General features: G+C 37.7%; 2 protein-coding genes across 6 annotated transcripts; one reads left to right on the top strand and one right to left on the bottom strand.

Annotated features, from left to right (window-relative positions):
- Positions 1-15: 15 nt before the first annotated feature.
- Positions 16-1,887, top strand: LOC6034882 (protein fuzzy homolog). Of its 3 annotated transcripts, none has more exons than XM_038253047.1 (4): positions 62-200; positions 265-349; positions 408-1,456; positions 1,708-1,887. In XM_038253047.1, exons 3-4 carry the CDS (start codon positions 447-449, stop codon positions 1,763-1,765), a joined length of 1,068 nt encoding a protein of 355 aa, XP_038108975.1. In that variant the 5' UTR covers positions 62-200; positions 265-349; positions 408-446; the 3' UTR covers positions 1,766-1,887. The 3 variants fall into 3 exon arrangements, with proteins under 3 accessions (XP_001845150.2, XP_038108975.1, XP_038108974.1); XM_038253046.1 differs by having other exon boundaries at positions 66-200; positions 277-349; XM_001845098.2 differs by lacking the exon at positions 265-349 and having other exon boundaries at positions 16-200.
- Positions 1,500-19,513, bottom strand: LOC6034883 (proton-coupled amino acid transporter-like protein CG1139). 3 transcript variants are annotated; one of them, XM_038253045.1, is made up of 5 exons: positions 19,037-19,513; positions 18,409-18,624; positions 4,426-5,173; positions 4,054-4,363; positions 1,500-3,998 (listed from the first exon to the last, which is right to left on the bottom strand). In XM_038253045.1, exons 3-5 carry the CDS (start codon positions 5,159-5,161, stop codon positions 3,581-3,583), a joined length of 1,464 nt encoding a protein of 487 aa, XP_038108973.1. In that variant the 5' UTR covers positions 5,162-5,173; positions 18,409-18,624; positions 19,037-19,513; the 3' UTR covers positions 1,500-3,580. The 3 variants fall into 3 exon arrangements, with proteins under 3 accessions (XP_038108973.1, XP_038108972.1, XP_038108971.1); XM_038253044.1 differs by lacking the exon at positions 18,409-18,624 and having other exon boundaries at positions 19,037-19,168; positions 19,224-19,513; XM_038253043.1 differs by lacking the exon at positions 18,409-18,624.
- Positions 19,514-20,922: the final 1,409 nt, after the last annotated feature.

The following is a 20,922-nucleotide window of genomic DNA, read 5'->3' as shown; positions in this document are numbered from 1 at the left end:
ACGTCGATGATCGCATCGGGTAAAGCCATCAGACGCTAGAATAACCAAAACAGTTATTTAGAGCGATTGGATTTGTAAACATTGAGGCGAGTTCGATCGAAGGTTCAACAATTCATTTAACAATGTCAATACATTTACTGTGCCTCACATCCGATGGAGGCGTTCCAATATTCTCCAAAAAGAAGGGAGATTGCGAAAATGTAAGTTTGCTTTCATGATTTACGAATAATAGCTAGAACTAACAGTGGGTGAGGTTTAATTTAGCCCAAATTTTAGCACAATCTAATTCGCATTCACGGATATAACTGGATATCGCTAAGGTGCTGGTATTTTTGGTGATTTGAAATGGGTTCGTAATTCCTGAATTACTCAACCATTACGATAACTAATCCTAAAAAATCTTACAGCTTCCGTTCTCCACGATCGCCTCTCTAAACGGCGTTCACATGTTCTGCAAGTCGCAAAGCGTAGACCTCTCGATCACGTACCTGGAGGACGGTATGATCGTGTGGAAGGAGTACGACGGCACGCTGATGATGATCGGGATTGCCCGGGGCATTCCGGAAAAGGTTCTGCGCAGCTTGATGGACTACTCGTACTACGCGATGGTGTTCTGCGTGGGAATCGCCGCGATCAAGAAGATCAAAAATATCGATCGGTTCAAGCGCGAGCTCAAAAACTGCTACGCGCTGATCGATCAACTGATGGAAGTAACGGAGAGCGATTTTTTTCGATTTACGGAAGCGGTCTTGTGCTCGGAAAGTATGGCGATGCTGGTAAAGCTGAACGAGTTTAGTATTCAGATTGGTTCGCCGTTCTGTTCGATACTGGTTCGACAAAAGATAGCTTGCGGGACGGAGGGATGGTGGGACTTGGATATCGTCGATCGGAAGCTGTTGATGGTTCTGCTGAATGCTTCCAGCACTATCCAGCAAGATGTGCCTGTATTTCTACCCAAGAAAAGTCCAGGAATTGCGTACCGATTCATCAGCATCCCGATAACTCAAGGAGTCAGCATTTGCGCACTCTGCGGAGCGGAACCACCCTACGACAAACTGCAAGCCTTGAGTCAACAGTTCTGGATGAACGAAATCGATCTCCTCATTACGGCTGAACAAAACTACCCCAAAAACTATCCGGCCACCATCGAACTGGACCCGAGCATTCTTGGATTTCTACTCCTCAGCAAAGAACAATCAAAGTACGTAATTTCGCGGAACGTGCACCAAACGAGCACCGGGAAGCGGACCCTGTCCGGCAACCATCGGTTGGACATTTTGAGAACGTTCTTCCACCAGTCGGTCGACACCATGGAGGACATGTTCCGCGAGGGTGAAAAGGTGATCAACCTGGAGCAGTACTGGTGCTCGGACTATCACAAGTGTCACGCGCTGCTGGAGGACCAGAACACGCTCTGCGTTCTGTACACATCGGTCATTCCAACGCACATTATGAGGTGGGTTTTCGGGATGTTTTCAGCACGTAAAATGACACCCAACTGTTAGTAAAATATGTTTATTTTTCAATTCCCTTTGAAGTTGCGGTTTGTTTACTTGTATAATTATTATCCTTTTGTTGCTTTTGGGAGTAAAATAAGTTCGCACTACACTGCAACTGTTTTATTACGTTGTGTATAAATGACGATTATCAGTTAAGTAGTTCTTCCAATATTGTCACCAAATATTTCCACTTTTTTTTTCATTACAGGCTGATAACACAAAAAACACTGAACACACTAATATCGGATAAGGATGTTTGCTGGTAGGGGGTCGTTATGTTCTATCAACTTCAAAAGTTAACACATTTTGAGCGCTTCATTTATCGGTTAATGTGACTCTAATTTTGTGGAATGCAATAAATGTGGCAGCTATAGAGTTGTTTCTACAAGTTTTGCTGTAAAGCACACATTCAACAAGTCGGTGGATGTTATTTAGAGCTAGGAAACTATGAGAAACAACTCCAAACTGATTTACTAGCAGTATTTTTGACAAGTTATTATTCAATTTGTAAGACTATTCATATCACATGTCCTAAAGAAATTTATTTGAAAATTCTTGAAGTTAGATGAAAGCACATTATAAAAATAACCCAAAATTGAAAGGAAGAAATCACCACAAATCTTTTTTTTACCATTCAACTCGTAAATTCGTTACTCTTCATTCTCACGCGTCTCTTTACCGCCTAAATAATTGTACTACACTTATATCAATAGTTGGGTTCGAAAACAATTCACAGTGAAGAATAGATTGGTCGCAGAGGAAAACTTAACACGGATAGTCTAGTAACAGGAGTTTCAATAGAGTAGAGTACAGACAGTTTAAACGTAGGTTTTTTTTTAGAAAATAATTCCTCACAGGCTTACGCTACTTATTCAACACATTTTATGCTGATGTATAGATTATTGTCATGCTAATAGTGGATTGGCAAGACTATCGTATCGTTACGAGATATTGTAGTTTATGGTTTTTATGCCTCTTTTTTGTTTGTTTTGGTAGAAAAGATATTTAAGCTGTTGTCATAAAAGCAGGGTTGTAGACAATTAGAAATTCTGATAATATTCTAATTACTACACTTTCCTTCAAAAATATAATTTTAGTCATTTTATAACAGATTTTTTTCCTCTGAAAAATAAAAAAAAATGTTCTGTAACTGGGCTTAACGAAAATTTAAGAGGGGACATCCGATTCAAAATATTTTCCTGCTGAAATATAAAAATAAAAGTAACTCAAATTTACTTACAATGCTTACTTTTCATAATTCTTGAACTTGACTTGAAATTAAATAAAAGTTTAAAAAATGGGTTTTACTAAACATAATTTTTGCATCCATTAACTTTTTGGTCATTACGATGTGTTTTGGTTTTTTGACGTTTGTCTACTTTTTAACTGGGCTACGGTCCAGTTATCGCGCTCCCCTTTTAAAAAGCAGCCCAGTTCAGTTACCGAACAAGTACTGAATATCAACATATTTTTAGAAATGACAACCCTGCCAAGAATTGGAAGAATAATAAAATCAATTGCTTTTAAAGAAAAAAAAAACAAAATAAAGAAAAAAATCTTTCTGTATAAACGTTTTATTACGGCATAATTCGTGGCAATTTTGGTTAGTAGTATCTCTTAACAAAGTAGTTTTAGTGATGGTCTACAATCACGACAAATTTGACTATAAACACGCAAAAGTAACGTAACGCGTCTACATTAGAAACTTTTGCAACACTTGCTCCAGCTCGGCCTGCTTTTAGAATGCTACAATATATTATGATAATACACAGCTCACTGTTGGGCTTGCTTCGAGTCCAAAGTGCCTCTGTTACCTGCCTAAACTAAAATGTAATAATCACACTGAGAGCTTAAGATTCCACCCTTTTCACTAGTAGGAGTTCTCCCACGCACAGTTTGTGTCTTTTCTTACGCGCAATACTATAAATATATGTGTTATTGTTTCACTTTCGATAATATAATTTACAGCTTCAGATTCTTAAAAATTTAAGAATATCCATATCCTACATGCACGCTCGCATAGTACGTAATTCTGCGCGCTTTGTGTGTGTGTGTGCATTTCCGCTCAACTCAACCCGAATTTAGTGCAGATTCGGGTTGATGATTTGTGCCACGCTGGTGTACGTGCCGAACACGAACCCACAAATGCCAAACATCATGATGCCAATGTCCTTCCACAGCACCCAGTAGTGCTTGCCGAGGCCGTCCGGCCAGAAGGTGACGATTTCGATCAACGGCGGAAAGATCAACGCCAGCGTGCTGCTGCTGACGGCTCCGACCAGCGAAATGACCGCTCCCAGGTTCGGAATCATGGCCGCCAGGAGAAAGGTGAACACTACCAAACCAACGCGCATCAGATACTCACCGATTAGCTGGGCCTGCTCGGAGTGGAGCCGTCGCTTGACGGACGGCGACAGGATCGAGATGGGTACGTAGAACTGCAGCCCGTACGAGAAGAAGATCGCGAGGGCCATCATGATGCGGACCAGCTGGGCGATGCTGAAATGATTTTGTTAGACGACTTGTTTGAGATTTAGAGAAAGCTCGAACTTACAATTGATCGCCTGGAAGATTTAGCGTGATGCTACCCTGCACGTCTTCACCGTACTTGAGATAGCCGAAGAAGCCGACGGCCGTGTACAGACAGGCAACGATGACCATGCCGGTGTTGAGCACTCCGGTCATGCCGCCAAAGTCCTCCGGCGTTTTCATGTTGTTCTCCAGCGGAAGCACAATCCCAATTCCTTCGAACGCGTACACGGCCGTGCCAAAGTACAGCGGCAGCTGGGCCCAGGTAGCGAACGGTTTGACGGTGTGCGTGTTGGGCAGATCCTGCAGCACGTAGTAGAACGTGCACGTGAGACCTGTGAAAGAGGAAATCGTCGTTAGAAGATGATGAGATTAAAGTCTGTTTTGTAGAACTCACCAGCAACGGTCAGAAACGCGGCAATCAGCGAAATCGGCGTCAAATACTTGAGGTTCTTGACCAAGTTCAGCAGCACCATCGGGATGAGCAGCAGCAGCAGGTAGATTCTCGTGTCCAGATCGAAATAGTAGTGCGCTACAACTTCACGAATGTTCGCCGCGACAAACACAAAGTACACGCAGCAAAAGCCCAGCTGCGTTATCACCAGGAACATGTTGATCAGATTCCGGACCAACGTTGAGTACCTCCGCAAGCCGATCGGCCCAGACTCGAACGACCGGTGGCACACCTCGGCAAAGTTTAGCGACGGTACCTGGAGCCGCCGGCACAGCTCGTGCGAACACTTGACCAGCATGTGCATACAATGCGTACAAATCACGCCCATCAACAGCGTCCCAAACAGTCCCACGTACAGACCAGCATTCTTGAACGCATCCGGCATCGCCAGAATCCCGGTGCCAATGTTGCCCTTCAACAGATGGATCATCGTGTCCAGGTTAGTCGTGGGGTGCTCCAGCGTACGATGCATCGAGGGATCGTACGTTTCGTTCACCGACGAACCGTACGTTGGGTCGTCCCTGCTGCCGGGCACAAGACTGTCGTTTTCCTGACCCACGTCCACGATCATGTTCTCCGGCGAACTGCGCAGGTCCGGCCTCGCTAGCAGGTGCTGTTGCTCGTTGGTGTCCAGCGAGTTGTCCGAACCACCCAGCAGGGGATCCCGCTCGTCCTTCATCCTTCGCGAGCTCTGTTGAATGGTGGGTCATTAGAGCTTCTCCAATTGCATTTCCAACATTAGTGAGTTAGTGAATTAGTATCTTTACAGAGAGTGCAATGTGTTAGAAGAGAGTTCAAAAATGTGCCAAACTTGCTCTCAAGATTCCGACTTGATCACTGAAGCTAATTATTTGCAGAATAACAAAATACGCGTGACTAATTAAAATCCAAAAAAAAGTACTGATAGCGGCTACTCAAATCAACTCTAGCAGGGACAAATAACAACCAGCTGGCCTTACCGATCGACCACCCTTAGTAAGCATTCGCTTCAACGCTGATAGAGGCATACCGTAATTTGCCAAGGTTGACCCACTTCACGAAATTTAATTTAAATTTATTTTCAAAAAACAAAACCGAAACAACAAAAAAAATCGATCCTACCGATTCGAGCTCCGGCAGAAGACTGACAAGCTGGACCGAAATTCGATCCTCACGAAAAGGAGTCCGAGGGGCGAAACGAAAGAGCATGGAAGAACCTACGATTGGGACGATATAGGCGGGCTTTCCGAGTAGAATCGCTCCGAACAGGAGGACAATGAACGAGCGTTAGGCGCGGGGGTACCGAATTGATAAGCCGGAATCCTTATGCAAGTGAGGTTAATCATCATCGTGGAGAATAGACGATGGAATTTTTGATGTATTGACTCAATAGATCACTCGAGGATTAATGGATTTGTTGCTAACAGAATATTTAAAAAAAATCTGAGGATGTTTGTTCACAAGTATTGCTTTCAAAATCACAGCGAACGTAACATTTTGAAAAAAAAAATCTTGATTAAATATTCAAAACGTCAGCAAAAATTAACAGTTGTTTTAAAATTTAATCATTTTCAAGAACAATAAATTATTTAAATATATTTTGAACATGATTGGTTTAATTATTTACAATGTGTATTCTAAAAGATATATTTTTAAAATTAATATATTAATCAACATCAAATATGAAAGCATCCTGTGAATCTGACCAAATATTAAAAATAACAAAACAAAACTTTACATTAAAAGTACTTTCTATCCTAATTCTCACAATGAACGGAAAATTCCACTCTCTTTTGGGATAGTTTGCCAAAACTTTCCACTCACTTTATCGAATAGTGTACAAGCAAAACGCATAGCAAAAGCTCTGCTACCTGATGACTGCTAAGAGAGCATTATGTACTTATAATAAGATTCGGTTTAGAGCTTGCTAGAATCTTATAAGAAGCTGCATAACAGATTTTTCAAAATAAACGTAACTTTGTCCCAAATTCCCATTCATTGTATAAGGAATCCAAATTGGATTTAAAAATGTCAGAATTGGCTTCCTGAGCGTTGACACTTTTTACGCAATTAACAGATGATAAATACAATTCACAAAAAGTTGTTTTTTTAGGAAAATAGGGAAAACAATTTAAAATTACCTAAAGCAACCTTGAACATCCAGAATTCGACGGCAACATTTCAAAAAGCATCATGTACAAACCGTGCGTTTCGAGAAAAAAGCATTTGAATGTTGAGCATCTTTTTTTCAATTCCCATTTTAATATAAAAGCAAAAGAAGGTGTTCTAATGATAACAAACGATGAGAAACGTTGCTTTTATTGATTATTGATCATCCAATAAAACATTGATTCCGTTATTATATTTAAGAAAAAGAAACATAACTTCTTTTGAAATCACCATTGTTGATAATCACCCTGCTGTCATTTGAGGGGAAGTTTTGTTATGATTCGTTTTTCATCGGCAAATGTACATGGCGTCTTTTTCATGATGCTTGTTTTTCGTCACGAGGTTCATGTAGTCTTTTATTTGACAGGTTGACAGGGCTACATAAATCAGGCACTGATGATGCCAGAGATTTTGTTTATGTTACTTTATTTAAAATCATTATTAAACGTACTTCACTGAAGTAACTTTTGCTAATTTTTGGTGGAGAGGTAGCTTATTAGGAGTACTTTCAGAATATGCAATAACCCAGAAAGTGTCAAAATGTACATAATGCCTTTTGAAGTGTTGCCGTCGAATTCTATCTTGTTCAAAAAATAATCTTATTAAACTATGCTATGATAAAAAAATGTTTGAACCTTTGAAATTTCCAACAAATTTGCTTCAAACTCCTATTCTTTTATTAAACCTAAAACACCTCCGTGAAAAACAAGTCTAAATCAACAAACCTCACAAAAACAAACCAAATTTAAAAATAATGCGCCCGCTACCGGTTATTTCCATCGAGCCTTCTATTTGTCTGACGCTCTATAGAACAAATAACAATAAAAGTGAAGCGCCTCAAACGGAGAGATCCGAACAAAGTAGGGGAGAGTGGGGAGACTTGATCCCCTTTTTTTGTATCGCACATAACTCTGTCAGTTTCTCACAAAACTATGATCTTTTTGCATGAATTGAAAGATTAAACATTCAACTATGTTTGGCTGATAATGGTACTTCATCAGATAAACTCTTCGAATTATGCCAAGCGTTTTATAAAAATATTTTAAACTGGCCTTTTCAAAATGTTTGGGGTAATTTGATCCCCCTTTCAACATTTTGAAGAAATCTTAAGCAAAATGTTTCTTATTCATTTAAACTTTTAATTTTCTATAAGTTTTACATTTTTAAATTAAACCTGTACGTTTGTGTTCAAAATATAACAAGTTTAGCATGTAAAATATTTAAAAACATAAAATTGTCTTTTTTAGATCAAAATTGAGCATGTTTACAAAAGCTGGTAATTTTTGTTTACAAAACTTTTGAAAAACGGTTCAAACTGCAGTAAGTTATGTACAACTATACTAAAGGAAACTATGTACGAAACCCCAGCCCAATTATTTAATCTTGAGGCTTATTCCAGTGACTGTAAAAATGCAGGGATCAAGTCTCCCTAAACGCACTTTTTTAAACAAAAACGAAGTTGACTTTATAGCTGTCGGCCACCATTGCTAGTACCAACCACTAGTGTCTTCCTTTTATCTACAAGGACTTCGCCGCCCTGGGCTCCTAAGTGTATGAAAGTATGGCACGGAGCGACGGCGCCGAATACCCATATTTACACAAAGAATTTTAGAGCGCCCGCCGCGGGATTCGAACCGGCGACCTCTGGATTGTGAGTCCAGTGCGCGGTCCGATTGATCCACACGGGCGGGAATAACTTTTTTAAACAATTGATTGTAAAAATAGTATGACGATAAATTTAACGTCGAATGCGTAAGGGTTTTGGAGTTTATATGTTTATCAAACAATTCATGCATAAAAAATATTTTTTTGAATAATTTTTGAGTGTTTTCTATACTTATCAAAATAAAGAAAAAAGATCTCTTGGAAGTTTTTTGCAGCACTTCTTAGAAAAATGTGCGTAACTCAATCTAAACATTTTTTTAATTTTTTTCTTTGTTTTCTACAATGAGTTTTAGTCAATTTCGCACAACTTTCTAGAACAAAGCTAATTGTTTTACCCACATGCTAACGAGATACAGGCTTGGGATCAAGTCTCCCCGGGGATCAAGTCTCCCCACTCTCCCCTATTGGGCGTCTGATCCGACCGAGAATGGTGGAAAATCACCACCCGCATGCATTTCTAATTCAGTCAATGACCGAGCGCGTGGACGACAGGCGGGGATCTCTTTTTTTCCTGACAGATCCGACCCAGTGCCATGCAGTCATGCAGAAGGAAGAATAGTGCAATCGGAGTTGCGGTTCTTGTTATCAACTTAGAAAAAGGGATGCCGATTAGGGTGAGAGGGTGTTTTCATGACCTCATACTGGCGGACATATGCTGGACAATGTTTCAACAGTATTTTTAATGTTTTTAGTGAGTTGTTTTATAAACTACGATTTTCTTTATGCACGATGTTAACTCTTTCACAACCCGCGAAGTAGTTGATATAGCTCGTTAACACCAATCATAAGCCGGTAGTCGACTGAGTGTCACTTTTCAATGCTGAATACAGCAATACGGACCGCTTGGCTTCATATGTTTTGCACATATTCAGCAGCACATGTGATCGTATATCGGAGTGACTCACCCCCAGCAGTGTCGATAAACTTGTTTTTGCTGAGTTTTTTAAATTACTTCACTAAGCATGAGAATGGAGAGAGTTGCACCGCACAAGAGTCAAGAATGATGACTAAGGACTCCTGCATTGATAAATGAAACTTTTGCCTCAAATCGAGTTTATTTGGCATGGTATCAAACATCCTGTCGATTTAAGGTTTTTTTTTTGTTACTTAATCCACTTGGTTACTTGGTTGGTGCCTTCCTTATAATAAAGGGTAATGTCAAAATAGAAACAAAAGGGCGGACCTTTCAATTCTATCAATTTTACTCATTATTCATACCATCATATTGGGTAGTCGAATCTTCAAAATGCAGGACACTTATGTGCTTACATCTTTTTATAGGGTTGTCACATCTCCAATATTTTGAAATCGTTGTAAAGGTCTTTTGATTTGGGATCCAACGACAGGTCACATGATATATGTGAGCAGTTCTCTACGAAATCGGTCTTTTATTTAAATTTTATTTTTTTGTATTTTTTTATCCGACTGAAACTTTTTGGTGCCTTCGGTATGCCCAAAGAAGCCATTTTGCATCATTAGTTTGTCCATATAATTTTCCATACAAATTTCAGCTGTCCATACAAAAACGATGTATGAAATATCAAAAATGTGTATCTTTTGAAGGAATTTTTTGATCGATTTGGTGTCTTCGGCAAAGTTGGATACGGACTACACTGAAAAAAAATGATGCACGGTAAAAAAAACACTATTTTTTTTTTAAATATGTTTTAGAGGACATCACATGCCAACTTTTCGGAAATTTCGAGCTTGTGCAAAAAATTTTTGACCGAGTTATGAATTTTTGAATCAATACTGATTTTTTCAAAAAATCGAAATATTGGTCGCAAAAAATTCACAAAAAAATCAAATTTGCAATCAAAAAGTACTTTAGTGAAATTTTGATAATTTAAAAGGGCGTAATATTGAATATTTGGCCCTTTTGAAATGTTGGTCTTGATTGAAAAATTTTGAAAATGTTTTTTTTTCGAAAGGATCGGAAAAATTCACGAATGTTAAATATTTAGTTGCTTAGATATCGACGTTAGAAAATTTTTAAACCTTTGCATGGCAATATTTCAGCAACTAAGGGTGGTATCAACAAAGTTCAAAAAAGCAAAATATAGAGAATTTTCACAACTATTCAAAAAAAAATTTTAAAGGTGGGCAAACATGTGCACTAATTTAAAAAAAAATGAAAAAACTGCGACTATTTTCGAAAAAGTCACCTAAAAATGGATTTAACTTGAAAACGGTGCCTCTTATCAAAATTTCACTGGAGTTCTTTTTGATTGCAAATTTGATTTCACATCAAAAAATGAAGTTGAAAAATTTTTGCGACCAATATTTCGATTTTTTTAAATCAGTATTGATTCAAAAATTCATACCTCGATCAAAGCTTTTTTGGCATTTGATGTCCTCTAAAACATATAAAAAAAGTGTTTTTTTGCAAATTAAGTTTTAGTGACAACAAATTAAACAAAACATCACAATTTTTTACCGTGCATAATTTTTTTCAGTGTAGTCCGTATCCATACCTACAACTTTGCCGAAGACACCTAATAGACAAAAAAATTCCTTCAAAAGATACAGATTTTTGAATTTTCATACATCTTTTTTGTATGGCCAGCTGCCAAATTTGTATGGAAAATTATATGGGGGTAATTCTCCGCCAACTCACACAGCAGTTGCCCCGACTCCTCTTCGATTTGCGTGAAACTTTGTCCTAAGGGGTAACTTTTGTCCCTGATCACGAATCCGAGGTCCGTTTTTTGATATCTCGTGACGGAGGGGCGGTACGACCCCTTCAATTTTTGAACATGCGAAAAAGAGGTATTTTTCAATAAATTTGGTGTCAAAGGGACTTTTATGTAAAATTAGACGCCCGATTTGATGGCGTACTCAGAATTCCGAAAAAAAACGTATTTTTCATCGAAAAAAACACTAAAAACGTTTTAAAAATTCTCCCATTTTCTGTTACTCGACTGTAAAAATTTTTGGAACATGTCATTTTATGGGAAATTTAATGTGCTTTTCGAATCTACATTAACCCAGAAGGGTTTTTCCATTTAGAACAAAAATTTTCATTTTGAAATTTCGTGTTTTTCCTAACTTTGCAGGGTTATTTTTTAGAGTGTGACAATGTTCTACAAAGTTGTAGACAATTACAAAAATTTTGATATATAGACGTAAGGGGTTGGCTTATAAACATCACGAGTTATCGTGATTTTACAAAAAAAAAGTTTTGAAAAAGTTGGTCGTCATCGATCATGGCCGTTCATGGTCACCCGTGACAGACACGGACGACGAAACAAAGAGAAACGCAAAAAGTAACTTTTTCAAAACTTTTTTTCGTAAAATCGCGATAACTCGTGATGTTTATAAGCAAACCCCTTACGTCTATATATCAAAATTTTTTTAATTGTCTGCTCTACAACTTTGTAGAACATTGTTACACTCTAAAAAATAACCCTGCAAAGTTAGAAAAAACACGAAATTTTAAATGAAAATTTCTGTTCTAAATAAAAAAATGACCCTTCTGGGTCAATATAGATTCGAAAAGTACATTAAATTTCCCATAAAATGACATGTTTCAAAAATTTTTACAGTCAAGTAACGAAAAATGGGAGAATTTTTAAAAAAATTTAGTGTTTTTTTCGATGAAAAATACGTTTTCTCGGAATTCTGAGTACGCCATCAAATCGGGCGTCTAATTTTACATAAAAGTCCCTTTGACACCAAATTTCTATCTCATCACCGTTTCAGGCTGCAAATTATTGAAAAACACCTCTTTGTTCGCATGTTCAAAAATGGAAGGGGTCGTACCGCCCCTCCGTCACGAGATATCAAAAAACGGACCTCGGATTCGTGATCAGGGACAAAAGTTACCCCTTAGGACAAAGTTTCACGCAAATCGAAGAGGGGTCGGGGCAACTGCTGTGTGAGTTGGCGGACAAACTAATGATGCAAAATGGCTTCTTTGGGCATACCGAAGGCATCAAAACAGTTTCAGTCGGATTAAAAAATACAAAAATTTACATTCTAAAAAAAGAAAGATTTTGTAGAGAATTGCTCAGTGATGATCAACTCTTGGAAATGCCAATGCGGTCAATAGGGCTGCCGAATATTAATTTTTGAATTTTTTTTTTTTTGTTAAATTCGAAATTTTTTCAAAAAAAAATTATCAAACCTAATTTTGTGGTGTAAATGCAATTTGGCATTCACAATTATAGGAAAAATAATGAACTTTTCAATATTGAAAAACAAGTCCCCATTTTTCGAAAAGAAAATTTCGCTCAAGTTCATATGTCAAACAAGTAGCGTCTGAATACTTGTTATTTCAAAGATCTTACTGTACAGTTGATAAATACGATGTACGTGACCGACGGGCAATTAGTTACAGCATAAAAAGTAACACGGTCCAAAACGTGTAGGTGTGGTTGACTACGATTTCTAGAATACAAATTAGGTGAAACGAAGTTTTACAAGACGCAGAGTCAATGCTTTTAATTTAGAAAAAAATATGATGGTTTGTTCATTTTTTATATCTCTGCAAAACATTGTAAAGTTAACTTTGATTGAAAACTTAACATTTAAGGTTTATTTAAAAAAAAATCCGATCCACAAATTTAAAACTCCGCCTGGAAGGAACTTTAAAGCCCTCGAATCAATTATTATTATTCCTTGTATGTGTGCTATTTGTTGCTTGCTTTTCCTAGCTGTAGAAAAAGTTTATCCGAAGGCATTCACGTTTGATTGCCAGCGCAGAGAAAATACATAAGAAATATTATCCTTCCCTTCTTTCCGCCCAAACCCTAGAAGTTATCGACCAGTCAGTGTGGGAGCAATGTATTCTACGACGACTCAAATATTACACTGCGAAATTCCTCGGATGCCTGCGCGCGTTATCGCATCGAACTCGGTTCTGCTGTTTCATCTCTTTAAACTTGTCCTCCTCGGCCAGGCCCAACCGTCCAGAGTTCCATCGGAGATGAAAACGATAATGCCGCCCGCCAAAAGCCTATTATACGAAAATGTCTATTTGTACACCCCCACGCACAGACCAGACGAAACCACCCCTCGCCAGAATTTTGGGGTGAAAATCCTCTTTTCTCCCCCACCCACTTGAGCTGTCAACAGGAGAGCCTTGTCAGGTTTTTCCGGGGTTTCCACGAATGCCGGCACTGACTGGCGGGAGTGCGGTTTTTTTGGGGGTTCTTGTTTAGATAGCACACATCATCACACATACGTGTGTGGCACGTGCGCCGGCTGCCGATGCTGGCGACCGGCATCAACCGCCGGAAGTGACCATAGGATGGGATTGCCGTGGTTAGCGACAAGCCGGTTTTCACGGGCTGTGGCGAAAAGGGGATGATTTTTCCATGGTGGATTTTCGGAACTTCTATTTCCGGATGGCGGATGTAGGTGAAGTGCGGATTAAAAGCTTCAAGAGCTATAAAGATTTATGTTTTTTGTGCAATGGTGTTACGAATGGTGCACACCCGGAATGTCAGTTCGCGCAGTGGTACCAACATTAGAAAAAGAGTGTGGCTGCATGCCATGGCACACTTTTTTGTAATGTTGGTACCACTGCGTGATTTTGACATTTCGGGCGTGCACCATTCGTAACGCCATCTTCGCTGAAAAATCTGGATATAAACAGCAAATTAATACATTGAGCCTGGGTTAAAATAAAAAAGTGGCTCAAAAGGTATATGAGATTGCCTGAAAGAGTACTAGAAATTGGGCAAAAAGTCAAAATTTCAGCCTGTTGTTTGAAAACTGGCTTGCCGGTAGCAGGAACGAATTAAACCGTAAATAGTCACTTTTTGAGGCATATTTTCACCTGGGTGCAGAATAGTGGTCCGCAAAGCGGCCTCAATTTAGAACTGTCAAAGCGGAACCAATTTATTGTTTGAAAAATGATGCCAAGAAGTGGCAAGTATTGTAATCGGGGGGATGGCAACCCTATTCCGACCAAAGCAAACTGACAACAGTCGACATTAGCACGGTTGTCAAATGAGAGCCCACAACAAAAACACTAGCTGTAAAATGGTAGCCCATAACTAAGGCTACCAACTCTTGCTGAGCAAAAATCCGTACACTTAGCCGATATGCCACCATGGTATAACAAAAACTGTCATCGAATTATTTAGATAAATTAAATTCAATAAATCTTAGAATTAAAAATATACAACTGTGTCGTTTTTACAGCTAACAAATTTTACAAAATGCTATCAGAGTGCTTATAACTTGCACGTTTAAAAGTATTCATAAAATAAACCATGATTTGAATTAAATAATTATGTTCTTCAATTTTGTTTTGTTAAACGTTCAAAAGTTTACGAAATGTCAAGATTGTTTTTACGAATAATATCGCTCTTAGTGTTTTCACGAACACTTTTCCAGAGTTTTTTTTTATTGAAAAGGTCCTATAGTATGTGAACACAACAGTTTATAGGACCTTTAAAAAAACTCTAGAATTGTTAAATGTTCAAATGTTTTCACAAGTTTTAGAAAGCTTTTAGAAATGGAATATATTTAGTAAGGAATTTCTAAAAGAACAATTCTAGAGTTTTTTTAAAGGTCCTATCAACATAAGCAAGACAATAGTTTAAAAACTCTAGAATAATTGATAATCAAGTTTGAATTGAAGAAAACCCCGGAAAACTCTCCCTTTTTAAATCAAACTCACAGAAACCAAAAATTTCTAGTTAACAAAACCTTCGACCAAATCAAAAAAGCAATTCAATGATTAAAAAGTTGTTAAAATTCCGTACAAATCCGTATTATGCGTAAAATTCCCTACAAAAATTCCGGCCTGTTAAAAATCCGCGAAGAGGTTCGAAAATCCGTATGGTAAGGAAAAAATCCGTACAGTTGATAGCCTTACCCATAACTAATCATTGTTTGGGTTTTTGATTTTCAAATTTTCCACAATTTAAACGATAAGTTCCAGAAAAAAACACGTGAATTGTGTTGCTGATGGCAAATTCTATCATATTCTTGTAGATTCCATCTTCCATCCCAATATTGGCTGAAAATTCATATCGAAAAAGTGATTTTTCTGTTTACCTTTTTTTGCTTAGTACACTCAGAATCGGCATTACACATTTTCCAGTTTGCTTTTACACATTTGCATGGGACTTTTGAGTTCAACCAGGATAACACACTTCGTGTAACCATAGTAATATGTATAAGACTGATTGACAGTGTTTGTTTTCTGAACTTCCAAGATGGCGTCTTCTTCGCTACCCCCTGATTGTAATCGATCTATCGAGGTTTTTAAGCGAAGATGGCGTTCGAATGGTGAACGCCCGAAATGTCAAAATCACGCAGTGGTACCAACATTACGGAAAAAGTGTGCCATGGCATGACAGCCATATTTTTTTCTAATGTTGGTGCTACTGCGCGATTTTGACATTTCGGGCGTTCACCATTCGAGCGCCATCTTCGCTTAAAAACCTGGATAGTTTTTTTTGTCAAAAAAATCGAGGGCGTCGAGCTTTTGAGGTATTCAAAGTCAACAATTTTTTAGAAAAGGGATGAAAATTTCAAAGTCAACCAATTTTTAGAAAAGGGATGAAAATTTCTATAGATTCGATTTTTTTTAATCGAGATTGTCATAATTCGTCGCTAACATTTCAATAAGCGCAATGTCTCACGCAAAACCTATGTTTACGAATTGTTTACGACGAATTATCAGTAACTGTGAATGACACCTGCCAAATAACATTGAAAAATCTTACTCCTGTATTATCACTGCGCTTCAAAGATCCATAATCTTCTCTTTCTCTCTGGTTGCTCCTCTGATTCACAAAATTCCCCCACTTCAAACGCAATTTTTCATTACGTTGAAAACAAAGAAGGACTCTTTTGGCCACCCATTGTTTGGTCTACGAACAAAAAAAAAGCACGAAGAACTTAATTTTTCAGCGTAAACTTTAATATCATCAGATCCAAAATGTTTCAAAACGAGTCACTTCAGCAGCAAAAAATATGTCACGCTTGAGCTTGAACAAAGCCTTCTACTTTGTTTATATTTACAGCTGTAGTGCAGTTGTATTGGTGAGGAGCAGTGTGCATCATTCGGAAATCACGTTACGCATTCTGTCTTTTCAGCACCAGATTTTCACTAATGCGATTTGCGAAACTTTTGGTATATATGACATTGAATTCTTGAGCTTGTTAAATCGAGTACCCGATCCGATTGAAAGTGAACAATATATTTATTCGGGTACTCCATAGAAAACTTAACATCTTCAAAAAAAATATTACAAAATGCCTATAAATTATGCCAAAACGGTGTACTAAATCATAAAATGTGATTATTTTTTTTTCTTAAATATTTTTATGATTTTTTAAATTTTGTTTGACAATGCTTTCATTATTTTCCAAAAATCTTTTTTAAAATATCATATGAGAAACAAACAAACAAATTTCAAACAAACAAACTTTTTGACTGTTAGTCTGCTTTGTTTGCAGAAACTAAACAAAAAAAACAGTTTGGCAAACTGTCAAACACAAAAAAGTGCGACTTTGTTTGCCATAGTCTAATACCTCCTTCAGATTTTCCTTCATTTTTTCAGGTTCAAGAATTTAATTTTTAAGTGATAAAAAGTTAAATATGTACCGGAAAAAAATTCTGTCCTTTTTTTCTGTTAAATTCCTGATCATATCATGAAAAACAGATCCTCCATTCTCAATAAACTGATTTTAGAATATTCATAATTCCTTTTTGTATGACCAGCTCGCAAAATGTTTATGGAGCCATGTACGGATAAACTAATTATGGGACCATCCATAAACCACGTGGACACTTTTTTGGGAGTCTGTTACCCCCCCCCCCCCTCGTGGACAATTGTCCATACAAAAAAACTTCAATCGCCATACCCCCTAAAGTGTCCACGTGGTTTATGGATGGTCCCTATGCAAAATGGCTTTTTTGACATAGTGAACGCATAAACGGAATTTCGTCTAAATAAAAGAAAAATAAAATCTCGAAAAAAAATTGCGAATGTCTAGAAAATCAATCATGTATTAGACTATGGACCATTGTAAACAAAATCGCACTTTTTGCTGATTGATAGTTTGCCAAACTCGCAAACAAAGCAAAATATATGCAGGCTGACGTTTCTCCAAACAAATTCAGGCAAATAAACAAAGCAGATAAACCGCCACACTGTCAAAAAGTGCGAGTTTGTTTGCCGTAGTCTAATACGTCCTTAACTCCCAAACAATGCCAAATGTATGCAGGTTGACGTTTCTGCTAGCATATACAGTCAAACAAACAAAGCATGCAAACTGCCAAACTTTCACAAAGTTTGTTTGTTTGCGAGTTTGTGAGTGTGTTTGTCATAGTCTAATACGTCCTTTACTCTTCTAAATTTTACTTTTCTTACTAACCTAACATTTCCTAAAACTATTTTTCGAGGAAATAATATTACTCAACAAGCAGGTTATCAACATTATTAGAAAAGGACGGATAAAATAACTTAACAAATAATGGAGAAAAGTTCTGTAGTTTTGATTTGATTTTAAAATTATAAAATGTGTTTTTTTTCGTTTCCTTGCAAAAGGGGTTGACGCAGGAAAGCTGTGGAGGAAAACCATTAGAGCTGGCATACTTCCGGACCTAGAAGTTATACTTAAATCTAAAAATTTTGAATTGTATAAATGCTTAGCTCAATTTATCATCATGTCAAACATTGACATGTGATCAAATAATTTACGGAAAACCTGAAAAAAAGTACTTAACTTATTTTCCACAGATTTTCTAGAAAAAAAAAGATGCGAACGAGAATAACCTAAAGAAAATTAACCATATATTCGTGTGATAATATTAAAAAAAGTAGTACAATAGTGATTGCAAAACGTTCCACACTAACAACTCTTCTAAAAGTGCAATTTCAAAAGGCAACCTGTGAGGTGAACTAGCAAGTATTACGTGAAGGGCCGGGCACAAAAGTTAGTACAAACGGTTAGTTGTGTGCATGGGGGGAAGTTAGTGCAAGCCAACGGGAAGAGTTAATGTTTTATGCAAACAACAGTTTCTTTGAGTTTTGAACCAGAACAGGAGGATGGTGTCGGCGGTGGCACCACACAGTCTGGATTTCAAGGTGAACGGGAGCAGCAAAAAAAAAAGGAAATCGGGGAAACATAAAAGAAAGAACTCACGGATGGCAAAACCGAATTGTGAACTCTCGGTTCGCGACTGTTTGTGTCCTCCCTCACTGTTGAGCAACAGGAACCTCACGACGAGCAGCGCGAAAATTGTAATCTGTTTGCTTTTTGCGCTGCTGAATGGTGCTGGTTTTTTTATTTATCGTTTAGATCCTTGCAGGTAGATTTTTTTTATGAAGGGTGAGGACAGCGTTTTGCAGTTTACTTTCTCTGTTATAATTTATGGAATCAGTAGAAAGCAAAAAAAATCTCATGTTAGCAATGGTATTATTTCAGTAATCCTGGCAATTGTTACAAACTCATTCATAAAGGTCTTTTAATGGCAGTGACTCCCCTTAAAAAAAAGAGACACAGATCCTGGGGTGCAAGTGGGAGAGATTATCACAATGGGAGGTGGGAATCACTCGCGACTGCAACAGGGAAGATTCTCTCCCATCCAAATTTTCGGTGTGGAATGGGATTTGGAACAATGTGGGAAGGATAATTGCAGGAAAATTTCCGCAAAGATGGAAATTGTCTGGAAAACAGGATGTTTGTGTCTTTGTGTTTGCTCGGGAGCTGTGACACGCACAGTAGAGTAGAGTTTGTTTTGGGAGAAATTTAAAGGACCAAGAGCTACTACCTGTAGATTTATTAAAGGTGTGAAATCCTCCATTATCGGGGGCGTGGGATAATCCTGAGCGCAAATTCTTTTACACCCTCCGCCGACAGTATCGAAATTTGTTGTTTTTATCGGTCTTCCAAGCTTCTTGCGCTGAAATTGCTTTGTTATTTGATACGCGCCTTGCAGGAAGGTCACTATCGCTCACCAACACTCAACAAAAAGGAGAAGAAAAAACTTTTTTCTGACACAATTTGCACAATCTTAGAGCGCACTTTTAGTGCACTAAACTCGCTTATTTCGACATTTCACTACACGAAACACGTAATCCAACGTGGAAATCACGCAATAACACACGAATCGCACGAAAATTCGGAAAATTACTCCCGAAAATTGATTGCACAAAAATATCCTCAAAAGGGGGGGCAGAACGCGATATAAAATCGACGAGCTTCCCTTCACGGAGGAGCTCTGAACAACGAATGACACACCGAGCAAGAAGCAGCAGAAACAGAAAACAAACAAAATCGAATACACCCAAAACAGCAGCCAAAATGTTGCGCAACATGTGTTGCGTCAGGATGACATATCTGTCGCGGTGGAGTATCGAGAAATTAAAAGTGAGAGAGTGTGCGTGCAACATGGAGTTAAACTTTTCAAAGTACCATGGTAATCTTCACAGCAACTTCACAGAAAGTTTAACTCCATGTTGCACACACTCTCACTTTTAATTTCTCGATACAAAAATATCGACGATTCTTTAAAAAGTGTTGCCAAAAGCAATAACCTCAATCGTGCATAAAAAAGTGCAAAATAAAACCAATATTATTTTCAAAACGCATGGTGTACATGATGCTTTTTGAAATGTTAGCGTCGAATTGGGTACTTCGACGCCAAAATTTCAAAAAGCATCATGTACAAACCATGCTTTTTGAGAAAAACGCATTTGAATGTTGAGCATCCATTTTCAATTCCCATTTTAATATAAAAGCAAAATAAGATGTTCAAATGATAACAAACGATGAAAAACGTTGCTTTTATTGATACTTGATCATCCAAATTCAATAAAACATTAATTCCGTAATTTTATTTGAGAAAAACAAACATAACTTCTTTTGAAATCACCAACGTTTATATCACCCTGCTGGCATTGAGGGGGACGCTTTGTTATGATTCGGTTTTCTTCGCCGAATGTACATGGCGCTTTGTTCATGTTGCTTTTTTTCCGTCACGAGGTTCATGTAGTCTCTTGTTTGACAGGTTGACAGGGCTATATAAACAGAGACTGCTGATGGCAGAGATTTTGTTTATGTTACTTTATTTAAAATCATGATTAAACAGACTTTACTGAAGTAACTTTTGCTCATTTTTGGTGGAGAGGTAGCTTATTAGGAGTACTTTCAGAATATGCAATAACCCAGAAAGTGTCAAAATGTACATGATGTCTTTTGAAATGTTACCGTCGACTTAAGCCCTATGTCAATTTTTATGTGCAACGGTAAAAAACACGATTAAAAACCATTTCTAATCACTTTTTTTCATATTTATGCAAAATAATTGTCAAGACAACATTTTTTCGATGGATCAACTATGGTCCCCTTGGAACGAGCTGTCAAGTAGGAGCTTTTCTGTCAAGAAGGACCGCGAGGGTAATTTTTCAAAATTTGGTTTAAAAATCCATTTTAAACTCTTTGTGGTCGTACAAAGGGTCATTGTACTCAGAAAAATAAGCTTTATCGCTGTAAACAATAATATCAGCAATCTAAGCTTCATTTTAGGACCCAATTGCCTAAAAATGCGTAATGTGAACCCAAATTTAAAAAATACTAAGATTTAAATGCCTTCATTTCAATGTAATTGGGCCACTGTCGAAATGTAAACATAATCTGGCGTGTGCAGCATGAACT

Source organism: Culex quinquefasciatus, chromosome 2 (assembly GCF_015732765.1).
Source record: "Culex quinquefasciatus strain JHB chromosome 2, VPISU_Cqui_1.0_pri_paternal, whole genome shotgun sequence".
Classification (NCBI taxonomy): domain Eukaryota; kingdom Metazoa; phylum Arthropoda; class Insecta; order Diptera; family Culicidae; genus Culex; species Culex quinquefasciatus.
Note: the sequence above shows the minus strand (reverse complement) of the source record. Positions and strands in the feature narration are given on the sequence as shown.

Coding starts and splice junctions, on each gene's coding strand:
- LOC6034882 (XM_001845098.2), top strand. CDS start 123: ATGTCAATACATTTACTGTGCCTCACATCCGATGGAGGCGTTCCAATA. Junction 201..407: donor AGAAGGGAGATTGCGAAAAT/GTAAGTTTGCTT, acceptor AAAATCTTACAG/CTTCCGTTCTCCACGATCGC. Junction 1,457..1,707: donor ATTCCAACGCACATTATGAG/GTGGGTTTTCGG, acceptor TTTTCATTACAG/GCTGATAACACAAAAAACAC.
- LOC6034883 (XM_038253043.1), bottom strand. CDS start 19,069: ATGGAGGATTTCACACCTTTAATAAATCTACAG. Junction 5,174..19,036: donor CACCTTTAATAAATCTACAG/GTAGTAGCTCTT, acceptor ACCATTCAACAG/AGCTCGCGAAGGATGAAGGA. Junction 3,999..4,053: donor AATCTTCCAGGCGATCAATT/GTAAGTTCGAGC, acceptor AAATCATTTCAG/CATCGCCCAGCTGGTCCGCA.